General features: G+C 42.7%; 1 protein-coding gene across 4 annotated transcripts in view; it reads left to right on the forward strand.

The window, feature by feature from the left end:
- The window catches only part of CMTR1 (cap methyltransferase 1), a 47,833-nt gene that overhangs the window by 28,177 nt on the left and 5,995 nt on the right, over positions 1-13,661 (forward strand). For all 4 annotated transcript variants that reach the window (XM_069852527.1, XM_069852522.1, XM_069852524.1 and 1 more), the window contains 17 exons: positions 260-354; positions 457-529; positions 716-914; positions 3,354-3,472; positions 3,705-3,801; positions 4,476-4,608; positions 5,133-5,312; positions 5,687-5,743; positions 6,736-6,793; positions 7,425-7,493; positions 7,654-7,785; positions 8,274-8,396; positions 9,098-9,189; positions 9,824-9,892; positions 10,998-11,045; positions 11,637-11,749; positions 12,805-12,913. In XM_069852527.1, coding sequence (XP_069708628.1) covers positions 260-354; positions 457-529; positions 716-914; positions 3,354-3,472; positions 3,705-3,801; positions 4,476-4,608; positions 5,133-5,312; positions 5,687-5,743; positions 6,736-6,793; positions 7,425-7,493; positions 7,654-7,785; positions 8,274-8,396; positions 9,098-9,189; positions 9,824-9,892; positions 10,998-11,045; positions 11,637-11,749; positions 12,805-12,913 — 1,766 coding nt within the window. The remainder of the gene's footprint in view (positions 1-259; positions 355-456; positions 530-715; positions 915-3,353; positions 3,473-3,704; positions 3,802-4,475; positions 4,609-5,132; positions 5,313-5,686; positions 5,744-6,735; positions 6,794-7,424; positions 7,494-7,653; positions 7,786-8,273; positions 8,397-9,097; positions 9,190-9,823; positions 9,893-10,997; positions 11,046-11,636; positions 11,750-12,804; positions 12,914-13,661) is intronic.

The following is a 13,661-nucleotide window of genomic DNA, read 5'->3' on the forward strand; positions in this document are numbered from 1 at the left end:
CTTTTAAGGTGTCTAACCACCTTGTCAGGCTGTGGGGATACCAGTACAGAATTCTTTGGTGTTGCTAAATTTGCTTAAGAACTGGAGTGGCTTAGAAGAAGAGTGAATGTCATTATGTGAAAAACATGCTGTATTGGTGAACCAAATCCTATGTGGAGTTTGTCTAAGGAGAGAGAAGCACAAGGATAGGAATTGCTCATGCCTGGCTATCCCTCAAGACTGTGATGGGTCTGGCTCAGTTTTGTTTCTGTTTGTGCAGAGTGTATTTGATGAGCTGGATGGAGAAGAAATGCGTCGTGCACGATCAAGGTCTAATCCTTATGAGATGATCCGTGGAGTGTTCTTCCTGAACAGGTTTGCAGAACTTCTAGTAGTGTAGCCCCTTTTCCTTTCATGTCCACTTTCAGCCTTAGGAGCTAAGGTTGAAACTTAATAGGTCTCTGTTTGTGTTCACAGAGCTGCAATGAAGATGGCAAACATGGACCATGTCTTTGACTACATGTTTACAAACCCTAAGGACTTCCATGGGGTGAGTGCCTCTAGCTTTCAAACAGTAGTGCTTTCTCAGGGAATGGAGGTGGGGAGAAAGGAGAACCATCTGGGAGAACAGGTGTTTGAAAGAGACTTCTCTGAGTAGTGCAATTTATGGTGTATGTGGTTTGACTCATGGGAGCTATTACTGGGTCAGTAGAACTTAGTAATTTTCCTTTTTCAGAAGCCCTTAATAAAGGAGCGAGATGCAGAGCTGCTCTACTTTGCTGATGTGTGTGCTGGTCCTGGTGGCTTCTCTGAGTATGTCTTGTGGAGGCGGAAGTGGCATGCGAAAGGATTTGGCATGACCTTGAAAGGACCAAATGATTTTAAACTGGAGGATTTCTATTCTGCTTCCAGTGAGCTGTTTGAACCTTATTATGGTATGTAGTGTTTGTGTGAGTGTACCTGATGTTTATGCAGCCTCTATGTTGGGAGCAGAGCTGGTATTGATACCAGCGTGGGGATCTAAGAGAAGCCTGTTTATAGGGAACCATTTTGACAGGTAGAAGAGGGTTTTCATCTGAGAAAGGGATTGAGACTGGTGAGCTTGCATATCAAGTCACAGTTCTGCACTTATTTCCAGTCTGCACTTCAAATGTGTGTTCCATTGTAATAGTTGATTCTTAAGAGTTTTGCTTATCTGAAAATTGTAGAGTGCTTTAAAATTGCTTGACAGTATTTTTCCCACTTCACTGTTGTTGGCATGAAACACAGAGAGTGAGGTGACTTGCCATGGCTTAGAATGGTTTGGGTTGGAAGGGACCTTAAAGATCATCCAGTTCCAATCACACTGCCATGGATATAGACACCTTCCGCTAGATCAGGTTGCTCAAAGCTTCATCCAGCCTGGCCTTGAATGCTTTCAGAGAGGGAGCATCCACAACTTCTCTGGACAACCTGTTCCAGTGCCTCACCACACTCAGAGTATAATTCTCTCTAATATCTAATCTAAATCTCCCCTCTTTCAGCTTAAAACTAATCCTCTTCATCCTATCCTTGGACTCCTTGATATAGTCCCTGCTCATATTTTCTGTAGGCCCCCTTTAAGTACTAGTAGGTTGCTATAAGGTCTCCACAGTTCGTTTTCTAGGCTAAACAGCCTGTCCTCATAGGTGAGGTTCTCCAGCCCATTGACTTGCTGAAAAATCTGTTAGCAGAGCCAGAGATAGAAACCTTACTGGCAGTGTGCTTCTGTGTCAGACCTGCCTATCTCTGCTTTGATAATTGGTTAGGGGCCCTTAGATAAATAAAACAAATTTGGGCTAGAGGCTTTATCTGTATCACTGTGACTAAATGAGCTTCTTAATCCAAAGAGGTTTAAGCTGACGTGTTGAGACAGCTTGTTTGAGACAGACTAGGCAGATGTATGCAGATACTTGCTGCATCTCACCTCATGAGCAGTACCTTGTTGAGTTTGCTGATATGTTTTGAGCCTTCTGTCTGCATAGCCCCTATGAATAGGATGGGAAATACAAGGATTTCTAGCATTGCTGCTTTGTGTTTCGGACTATGTAAAGGAAACTCAAGTGTGACTGTCTTGCAGAGAAAACGGTTTGCTTTTCCATTGTTGTGCTTTTTTTTTTTTTTTTTCACCCTTGCCACTCTGACTCTTGTTGACTGCCACTTTGACACCTGACCATGAACTCTTAGAGAATGGTAAGCACTTCAGGATTATATCTGTTAAAGAAAAGGTTCATGGCAAGGGCACCGAGGTAGATAAGCACGTTCTAACAGTTGCAGCATTTGGATCTTCATAACTCACTACAAAGTGGTGTTCTTCTGGAAAGGTGATACCTGGGGAAAAGAATAGGCCAATTACTTTGATGCATTTTCTGAATCCCTTTCCTGCCTGCTATGCTATAAAGTCTAGTGAGATGTGTACGAGCTCTGTTCCAGCCATGGGAAGGAAGTAGACTCTGTGATATTTGTGTTGTAAAGGGTGGTAACAAATGCTAGTGTCACTTCACTTACTGACGGGATGATTGATGAGGAATCAAAGCACTGTCATTCATTCTGATCTCTGCTGCTTTCTAGTCTTCCACTGCAGTTAATAGAAGCTATAGTTGTAGAAGGTTTATAGGGCCTACTACCAAATAGAAGTTCAGGCTTCTTCGAAGTCAGATTTGATGAGCTCTAGAACACACCTTAGGTTAGGCTTCTAGAACACCAACTTGGGGAACAAGGTACATCTCCTTAAAAAGAGCCACATGGGAAAATTGTGCAAACGTACATTTACAAACCCTAATTCCCTTTCCTTACTCCCTTTATAAGCTTGTTTGCAGGGTTTCCTTGTGGGTTGCTTTTTTAAATTCCAGATTATATTGTGTTGGGAAATAAAGTATGGTGTTTCTTTGGAGCAGTTTGAGTAGAGGGTTGCCAGTGCATAATGTAAATAATTTTGCCTTGTCTGTGAAAACATGCTATTAACAGGTGAGCTGTGCAGTGAGGTTGAACCTTATGGTTTAGTAGGTTCAGCTATGTGTCATTCCTATTTGGAGGAGAATATTATGTTGTCCTGTAGTCGGTTCTCATCTCAGGGGAGGGTAGTGAATGATTTATCTTTTGCTGAGGATAATGCACAACTCATCATTTGAGCATGATTATTTTATAGCTTTGTTTAACCCTGACCACACAATCTGAATGATTTTCCTAAATTAACAAGCATCTTCAGTGGTGAACAAGGGAATGTGTTAATGCTTATTCACCCATCTGTATAATTTCTCACTAAATGTTGAATGAATACAATAGAACATCTACACATATTGATCTCTGTCTGTACTTGCAAACTGGTTAATAATAGTCTCCTCTTTTCCCTTTAGGGGAAGGAGGGATTGATGGAGATGGAGACATCACTCGCCCAGAGAATATTACTGCTTTCCGGAATTTTGTTTTGGACAATACTGATCACAAAGGAGTGCATTTCTTAATGGCTGATGGGGTTGGTCCATTTATTTTTCTACTTGCAGTAATGGCCAAAACTGATACCTCAGTCTGCATATAGTAGCACATTTGACATGTGTCCATCGCTACAATGTGAAACTCTTCAAGGCTTACCATTAAAATTCCTGGTGGAAGTGTTTTTTACCATGAAGAAACAGAAATTATCATGATTGCATGATTTAGGTATACAGAACCCTTTGATTGACCAACAAATGCTATGTGTTTTGCAGGGTTTCTCAGTAGAGGGTCAGGAGAATCTGCAAGAAGTCCTAAGCAAGCAGCTCATGCTTTGCCAGTTCCTTACAGCACTGTCCATTGTCCGAACAGGTATGTTTTATCCATTAATCTTTGTCCTCCTTTTCTAAGATGTGGGTGGCATTGTGGAAGGATGCAGTATAATTTTTATTAACGTGCTTTTGCAGTGAGGCTGTGTTGCACAGAATAGTGTGTACACATACATCCCAAGATGGTTGTCACAAAGTGAACAGAACTGGGGCAGAAAAATAATCTTATCTGTGTCTAGTTTTCTTTTAATTAAAAGCATGAGGTGAAATGCATTAGTTTAAAGCTCTTACAAAACGGCATGTAGCTGTCCTGGGCCAAGGTCACCACTTTGATAACTGGAGAGTATATCTGAGTTTTCTCGTTGCATGTATAGGAGCTCCTCTTCCATTCAGGCTTTTGCATAGCCTGCTGCCATGCCATAGGGCACAGTTTGGGCCTGGAAGGGAAGAATGGAAGGTGTATAGAAAAGGTTTGCTCATGAGACAGCATGCATACTAGTTTGATCCTGGTCAGGGAAACAATTTCCTCTTTGCTGTAGGTATGGGGAAGATGGTTCAAGGGGCCCCACTGACCCACTTCAGGAATGTGTTTTAGATGCCATTTCATTGCACAAAACCACTCTTCTAATTCTGCAGAAGAGAGTTATTGAGATGTCTCGTGTCTCTTTATTTCCTTATAATCTTCTGGTATTGGCATACTTCCTCTCCTTTTTCCAGGAGGACATTTTGTCTGCAAAACCTTTGACCTCTTTACCCCATTCAGCGTGGGACTTATTTATCTGCTGTATTGCTGCTTTGAGCGAGTATGCATCTTTAAACCTGTGACAAGCCGCCCTGCTAACTCAGAGAGGTGAGATTCTTGAGTGTGAGCAACTACTAAAGAAACCTTGTCCTCTAAGTACAATCATAGATGGATTTGAGTAAGTCTAGTGGAAGCGCTGTGACCTGCCTCAGTTGGCAACTGTCTTGGAGGAAGAAACGTTTTTCGATGCCTAGCAAATTGTGATATTTGGCAAGGTAAAGAAGATATTTGCTAAAGTACCCTTCTGTGGGAAAAAGCAGAGGAACTGATTATGTGACACATTCGGTTTTGTGTGAAACGACTACAGTTCCAATAAAGCTAGAGCATGTTATGTGTGTTATCATTGTGCCTGCCAAGCTTAGCAGAATTTACTGCTTGAGGGACATCCCTATAAACTTGAATTTCCCTGTTTTTCCAGAGCTTAGAAAAAGTGTAATGACTTTTTGATAGGTGAGATTGCTCCTTCCTAGGAATTTCTAAGATTTGGGAAACTGTCCTGATAATGGGAGCGTAGCAGAAAAGTCGGCTGTGTTGAAGAAATGAACCCATGTGATTTCTGCCTTGCTCTGCAGGTATGTGATATGCAAAGGATTAAAGCTGGGGATTGATGATGTGCGGGACTATCTCTTCATGGTGAACATCAGACTCAACCAACTGCGCAACTCTGATGTGGATGTGAATCTTATTGTGCCATTGAACGTGATCAAAGGCGATCAGGATTTCTATGATTACATTGTCCAGTCCAATGAAAAGTGAGTGTCTGTGGGGCAATGAGGGCTGCTAGCTGTAGGCAAGTTGACTAACATGGCTTTCAGCTGTGGCTTCTTTCACTCGTGGAGGTACTTGTTGATGCTGCTGTGCTGCTCCCTGAAAGGCTTAGCAGAGCAGAGCGGAGAGAAATGCTGTATACTGTTACTGTTTGACCTCTGAGTACTGTGTAGAAAAAAAGAATACTGTTGAGTTCTTTCCAGTGGTCTTCCAGTCACTTTGAATCATGATCCATTACTGCTGTGAGGATCAGACTGGCTTCCTCCTGTTGTTCCAGCACTCTTACTTGTTTTGAACAGTAGGGCAATGTTGGTGGTGATTAACTTGTTCCCTGACTGAAACTTGTCTTCTCTTTCAGCCACTGCAAAATTCAGATAAAGGCACTAGCCAAAATACGTGCCTTTGTTCAAGACACGTGAGTATATTCCTCTGGCTTTCAGTGAGGAGTGCATTAACCTACTATAAATGAATTGCTTTGCCCTTCTTTAGTGCCTTCTTTATTTGAGCTGGTACTTGGCTTGGCCTTTGGAGGCAGGAAAGTGAAGAGTGCTTTTAGGTAGCTCAGTTTGTGTCTCTGCTCAAGTTATTTGCAGAAACGTGTGAGTTGCTGGAGGAGTCCTCAAGGTTGATAGTCTATTTATCACCTTTGAGAAAGCATCCATGCCTCACAGGCTTTCCAGTTACCATAAGTGGGCCTACTTCTTAGCAGGAATGTAAGCAGGAAAGTAAATAACTCCCAGCTGAAATGTCCAGTTTTACAGTAACCATCTAAATTGGGTGTAGTTCCATAATTCTTAATTTTCCAGGGGCAATTCAAAGCATCTAAGTTGTATACCTAGAATTACTGACAGCTTATGATGTGATTTTCCTGCATAAACTAAAGCCACTGCAATGTCTGGCTGTTTCCCTGGCATGACTTTTTTGTTCATGTATCATTCAGAGATAATACATAGTAGAAAGTTGAGTTGGTAGCCAGAAATTATGTAACAGTTAATCCTAAGACTGACAGTGTGGTTTTTTTTCTTTTTGTGTGGCCCTCAGCAGGCCTTCATTGCCATTTGTAAGCAAGGCTATGTGCCCAGCTCTTGAAGATTGGCGTAAGTTGATACTAATACATAACTATGTGAAAACTTCTTGAATATATGGGTGTCCAGTGGCACTTTTATGGAGTGGAGTGGTAGATGCTAATCAGTAGTGCAGACCATGAACTGAGCTAAACATGCGATTCGGAGATGAGTGGAGGGCAGGGAAGGCAGCATCCTATTTTGTGTAACTTCTTGAAGAATAGTGCATTTTTGTTATTGCCAAGCCAGATAACAAAAGATGCAAGTTTTATAGGGCTGGGATATGTAATGCTGCAAGAGCAAGGAGGTTTCATCATCTCAACAATCTGCTGTCTTTCTCTAGGACACTGATTGAGCCGCGGCAGGCTGAAATCCGAAAGGAATGTCTCCAGCTATGGGGGGTAAGTAAGTTGCCAAGCAGGGAGGATGTGAAGGTGTCCTTGCTGTGGTGAAATAAGAATAGACCTGCAGTACAGATAGGACTTTATGACTAGAGGTTTAGTACCTTGTCTTGTGGAAAAGTCAAAGACCATTTCAAGCTGTTCATGTAAGCAAACAGGACATTTCTAATTCATTATGTGCACAGCTTAACTGAGCAGGCTTCTTTGCTGTAGTTGAAAATATTTCATCATGCACAAAGTGTGAACTCCGCACCTTGTACCCAAGCAGCAGAGCTCTCTAAAAGGTCTTGTTTCATGAGTCTGCAGTTTCTTTTCTCTGAGCTTTTGACTGCAGTGAGGCCATAGATAATTGTGTTTTCGATGAAACAGCATTTCATCAAAACATGCATGAAACCAAAGATATAGTCTGAAACTTTCTGGAGTTGCCTGTTGTTCCCTATGAGACATGGTATACCTACATTAAATTTGCAAAGTACATGATCCTTTTATTTGCCAGATGACTACTCCAGCAAGTGGAATCCCAAGAGCTGGAGTTTCAGGAAGGAGGTTGTTCATGTATTGAAACCAGAAAGGTTCCTATGAGTGTGCCAAAGAATAACACTTATTATCCATCGTTTGGATTTGTTTTCAGATTCCTGATCAGGCTCGTGTTGCTCCTTCATCTTCAGATCCCAAGTCCAAGTTCTTTGAGTTGATCCAGGTGAGCCTGTTCTGAATCCTTTCTTACAAATAGAACTTTTCCCCATAGGAATTAAGAGATGTAGAAGCTAGTCCTGGATGATCGTTTCATGTAGAAATTGCATTTACCTACCTGTTGATATGTTGTGTCTAATTTGCCTTTTCCATACTTTGCTCTTTAGGGCACGGACATTGACACCTTTAGTTACAAACCCACTCCTCTGAATCCCAGTACACTGGAGAAAGTTCGCCAAGTGTTAGATTACCGGTGTATGGTGTCTGGAAGTGAGCAGAAGTTCCTCTTGGGGCTAGGGGTAAGTGCTGAGAACAGTGTGGGAGTTTTCCTGCTTCCTTTCAACACTACTATTCTGCCTTGCAGTTTCATCCCATCCTTCCCTGCACTCAAAGGCCAAAAAAAATTCCTATCAGGAGTCCCTGAGACTGCTAGTTATTTTACATTTCTTTCTTCTGACTTCACTGCTTTTCACACTAATTAACTCTGTTTTTGTAATCGCAGCCTACGCAGACCTGTACTCTTGCTGGTGTTGCTAATTATCTTTACTGTTCTTTTAAAGGTGTTCTATTTCTGGCTCTTTATGAAAAGTCACTGGCAGATTACAATATTTTTTCCTTTGCTGTAGAGATTAAGGTTCTTCCTTAAAACTTCTGACAAAGAAACTGCCTGTGACAGCCTAGGACAAGAAGATTCTATGAGGGCTGCTCTACAGTTAGTCAGAGGTCTCTCCTCCACCTCTGCTGTCATGAAGCTTTAGCTGAATGTGTCTCTGCCTTGTACACACAGAAATCGCAGATCTACACCTGGGATGGTCGCCAGTCAGATCGCTGGACAAAGCTGGATTTGAAAACTGAGCTGCCAAGAGATACCCTTCTCTCTGTGGAGATTGTTCATGAGTTGAAAGGAGAGGTGGGAAACTAGTCTCTTCCCTTACCAAGTGGCTGCAAATGTAATGAGCAGTTTTGCCTGTTCTCTGTAAAATACTGCAGAATAAATATTTCACGTTTGCCAGATTCAAGTTTTTTTGAACATGATCTGTAGAGGAACTGTTTTGGATTATGTTCTTTCTTTTTGTCCAGTGCTAGAGATAGGAGCCTGTAACATTATTTTGAAAACATTTTGGTCCTGACACGCATCTATTGTCCTGCAGGCAGCAGCAGATGACATTGCCAAAACGATGTAATGTTTTTTGTGGCTCCCTGAGTACATAACAGCTCAGTAGTGACTGCAGACCTTGGGGAAAAAATTCTCATGGTATATCCACCGTGTAAGGTACTGCTGTCTGGGAATTTGCCTGCCCTCTGGCACTCCAGAGGATGCTCTAGTCCGCTGGACTTTGTAGTGTGGTACCTGATAAGGCACAGAGAGCAGGTGATGGCAGCTGTGGTCCTGCCCAGTCATCCTCCTCTGAGGCAGAACTGTGTAGCTGAGATACTCCAGTTCTTGGAGGATGGCACTGGACAATGGGCAGCAGGGAATTTGTGCGCTTCTAATATCTGGAAAGGTGCTTTCTTGCTATAATAGAATTATGTCCTGTAAAATACTAGGCTGTAAATCAAGGCTGAAATAGCAACAGGCTGAATAGTAAGTCTCTGTATTGCCCTCCCTAGGGAAAAGCCCAGCGAAAAATCAGTGCCATCCACATCCTTGATGTCTTGGTGCTGAATGGGAATGATGTTCGAAATCAGCATTTCAACCAGAGGTATGTAGAATCTGGAGAAGCTTCTTTCTTGTATGTGAATAGGAATGACTGGGAAACTGTGTTCACACTCAAAGCAGAATGCTGAGCACAGAGGCACAAGTGCATTTAGCTGAAATGCTGCTACAAAGATGAACTGTGAATGAACCTGCTCTTGAAGTGAAGTGTGTATAGCTTTTTCCAACTATACCTCCTCTGCGTATGAGGGCAGGTCTAGCTCCTTTCTTAGTCTGGCGTGAACTGGGCACAATTTGCGTAAAGTGAGCATCCTGGGAATATGAATGAGCGTAACTGGCTGAGGGAGAAGGAATGAGCCCCTCTGTTTCCTTCTTCTGGGGCATAATGTTCCCACCAATCCTACTTTCCTGCTGATACGTCAATGTGTTCGACAGCATGTGGGCTTGTGGAGGAGGCTATGGAGACCCATTCCTAATGGATAAAAGCCAGTATCACTGGGTATTGATTGGACTTGGAGAGCAGAGCGAAAAAAAAGTTTTGCTCAGTAGCCATTTGGCTAGCAGGGTAGGCAGTCTACATGTGCTGAAGTGTCTAATTGGTTATTCTGCTGAAACTGTTACCTGCCTGCTGTGCCAAAGATGTTGCTAAATTACTGGTTTCTCCTTCTGTTTTTGTTTAGGATTCAGCTGGCAGAGAAGTTTGTTAAAGCTGTTTCTAAACCGAGCCGGCCAGATATGAATCCCATCCGGTGAGTGATGACTCTTTCCCTCTGCCTGACATGCTTTGGTTTTACATATGTTGGCAGATGTAGATAAGTAGCTGAAGGAGAGTTAAATTTTAACCTGAAATTCGTAGTTCTGTTATGTTCAATGGAAAAAGGCAAGAAGCCCTTTAAACATCTAAGATAAATGTTGGTCGTGGAGTTGTTGTGCCCTCCTTTCGCATATCAGACAGCCACGTTTTCATCATAGGTGGATTGGCTGGTGCTGATTTCAAATATGTGCTATAGTAGGTCTACCACCAACTTAGCTTAATCATTGTGAAGACATCTATGTCCTTGTCTACCCTGAAGGGTCAGCAGCGGTACAGAGATGCTGACTAGTCGATAATTGAAGTGCTGACCAGCAGCTGCAGTCTCCAAATGGTTAGCCTGAGGAAAAGGCTTAAGTTACAATGGCAAGAAAGTTCCTGACAAAGGGCTTTGGTTGCCTCCTGACCTTCCTTTTCATTAATTCTGCTATGGTGGAGCATAATAGCATCATTGTGCTGGGTATCAGACAGGTATTGTGGACAAACCAGCTTTTGTTTCAGAGGCTGTAAGTGCTGTGATATTATGAGAGAAGCGGGAGGAAGGGAAAGAGGATGTTCTGCTTGGCAGCTTAATCAAAGATAATAAGTGGAATCTCAGTTAAACTCAAGAAAAACAAGACAATTGTAATAACTGGAGGAGCTCAAAATTGTTGGGGAGGGCTGAAGGTGAAGTGAGGAGGAGTCCTTTGCAATTGTGAAAAGGTGTTCAAACTCTGCTCTTTGAAGCCTGATGCTGAGGCCAGGGCCTGCCTGGGGCTGACCTTGGTGAATTTACCTCAAGGGAAAACAAAAATGCTCAGCTTTCATTTTTCTTCCTCTTCTGTATATTCGGCCTGAGGTAAAAATGTAGATGGGTGTCAGGGTTTCTCAGCTGAGGAGAAATAAAGCACTGGAGCAGAAGATTGAGGAGAAGGATGATCCTCAGTCATGCCTGACCACCTCACACTGTACAAAATGAACTGTTTGGCTGCTCCCTGTAGCCAGGACAGAAAACGAGGACTTTTTTTTTTTTTTTAAATCACATTTTTGTCTTTTCACCACAGAGTGAAGGAAGTTTACAGATTGGAGGAAATGGAGAAGATTTTTGTGAGGTAAGTGACTGGCACAAATTAGAGACTTCGGGGTTATTGAGGTTATCAGCCACCAATGCACAGGAATGGGAGAGACGCACTGATCTATGGATGAGGAGTCCTAGAGAAAGAACTGGTAGAGCCTGTGCAACTGGTGGCTGCTGTTTCTGAGATGCTGCTGACTCAGAGGATCATCTTTGTGAGTTGTAATGCCAGGGATGTGGCCAGAGTGCTTCACAACTGTAGGAGTAGCAACAGTGCTTGAGTTTTTGTGCAGAAGTGTCAGTGGCTTCTCAGTAGCTTGAAAAATTAGGAGTTCATACCTGAAATGGAAGCCTGATCTGGATTAAGTGTGGTAGATCATCACAGATCCTTCATTGCAAAATTTGATCACTACCTGATCTAGACAGCTCTGGCTGGTTTCTCTAGCCATGGGGGTAGGGGCAAGAGACTTAATTCTTGAGGATGTGGTGATTTTGTCCTGTCAAGTGTAGTGCTGGCAGTTTTCAACGGGACAGTGTAGAGAGGGTGTGCAGGTGGTACACCGTGTGCAAGAGGATGGTAAAGGAAGAAACGGGGAGTCTCTTATCACTGCCTCCTCTCAACATTTAGGTTAGAGATGAAAGTCATCAAGAGTTCAGGGGGAATGCCCCGGCTTTCCTACACTGGCCGAGACGACCGGCACTTTGTGCCCACAGGACTTTACATCGTACGGACTGTGAATGGTAGGAAGAGAGAATCCTTTCTCTTATTTAACTTTTCTCTGTATCTTCAAGTAAAAAGTATTGACCAGTGTCATGGTTTAACCTGGCAGGCAGCCGCTTGCTCTCTCTTCCTGCTGCAGTGGCACGGGGGAGAGACTCAAGGGAATAAAAGTAGATTTTGTGGGTTGAGATAAAAACAGTTTAATAGGACAGCGAAAATAAAGAGAAAATAATAATAAGAGTATATAAAACAAGTGACGTGCAATGCAGTTGTTCACCACCTGACTGACCGATGGCCAGCCTGTTCCTGAGCATTGATATGCGCTAGTCATCTTCCCCCAGTTATATATTGAGCACGATGGCGTATGGTATGGAACATCACTTTGGGTCATGTGTCCTGGCTATGATTCCTTCCAGCTTCTTGTGTAGTAGACTGGGAAGCTGAAGAGTCCTTGACTTAATATAAGTGCTACTTAACATACCCAGGTTTTTAGTTGGTATTGTCAATATTACTCTCATACTAAATCAAAAAAACAGCGCTATTCTAGCTATTAGGGAGAAAATTAACTCTCTCCCAGCCAAAATCAGCCCAACCAGGCTTGCCCTTGTCGTAACTTGGTAAAAAATTAATAGGAGTATTCCAGTGCATAGAGATGAACTGTTTGCATGTAATGAGGGTAACTTGGATTTAGATAAGGTTTAGGGCATTTATATGATAGGTTTTTCTGTTGTGGGTGGATTAGTTATTGTGTGGGTAATTCCATTTATTTACGTGACTGATGACTTTATTTTTTAATGAGATCATAATTTGTCATCAAGACGATATTTTCCAGAGTAATGGTATATGGAAATATCCTGTTTGGAACGTAAACTTTTAAATGCCGGGAAAAGGGATTTTTCTCAGGGAGCAGGAAACAACTTGGGAATCAGGTCCTCTTGAGGGAGGGAAGGAAAAAGGAGTAAAAGAAAGATCACAATTATTCTTACAGTTTCCCTCCTCCCTGCTGCGTGTATATTTATACTGTGCTTTCTTCACCCTTCCATTTTCTGTCTGATCCTTGTGACTCTTCTGCAAGATCCCTGGACAATGGCATACAGCAAAACCTTCAAGAGGAAATTCTTCTTCAACAAAATGACCAAGCAGTCGACATACGACCTCCCTCCTGAAGCCATTGCACCCTTTCAGTAAGTACAAGCTAGAGTTGGGGCTGTGAAAGGATAGCTGTGTGCCAGTTTGTGTGTGTCTGGGTATTTGGAAGAGAGTTCAGGTGTTCTTGCAGTCGTTTACAGTGCAAGTGCAACTTGGTCACCAGTAGAGTGTGCTGAAGAAGCTTCTCAGACTTCCAGGAAACTGCTGATCTGGATTCGAGAATTTTGCAATTAATTACTATGAATAATACACATCTCTCAACTTTCTTCCCCTGTCTGCAGGAGAGTACAAGTTACTGAACATTCCTGCGCACAGGGAAATGAAAATTGAGCCTCAGCAACTGTAATTTGCTGCATCTCTGTATTTTAAGGTGCTTGCTTAGATGCTTGCTAGTTTTAAAGCAAATCCCAGTTCATTTTGTCCAGGCTTTGGAATAAATAGCTGTGAGCTGTTTAAAGAGAGAGTGAGAGAGAAAAGCAGCAGCTCCTTGGGAAAGGTTGGAGTGGCTTGTTGTTTGACAGTCATTAACACTGTGGCTGCTGAACGTCATAGAATCACCAGGTTGGAAGAGACCCACCGGATCATCGAGTCCAACCATTCCTATCAAACACTAAACCATGACCCTCAGTGCCTCGTCCACCTGTCCCTTAAACACCTCCAGGGAAGGTGACTCAACCACCTCCCTGGGCAGCCTGTTCCAGTGCCCAATGACCCTTTCTGCAAAAAATTTTTTCCTAATGTTCAGCCTAAACCTCCCCTGGCGGAGCTTGAGGCCATCTCCTC

Source organism: Phaenicophaeus curvirostris, chromosome 2, assembly GCF_032191515.1.
Source record: "Phaenicophaeus curvirostris isolate KB17595 chromosome 2, BPBGC_Pcur_1.0, whole genome shotgun sequence".
Taxonomy (NCBI): domain Eukaryota; kingdom Metazoa; phylum Chordata; class Aves; order Cuculiformes; family Cuculidae; genus Phaenicophaeus; species Phaenicophaeus curvirostris.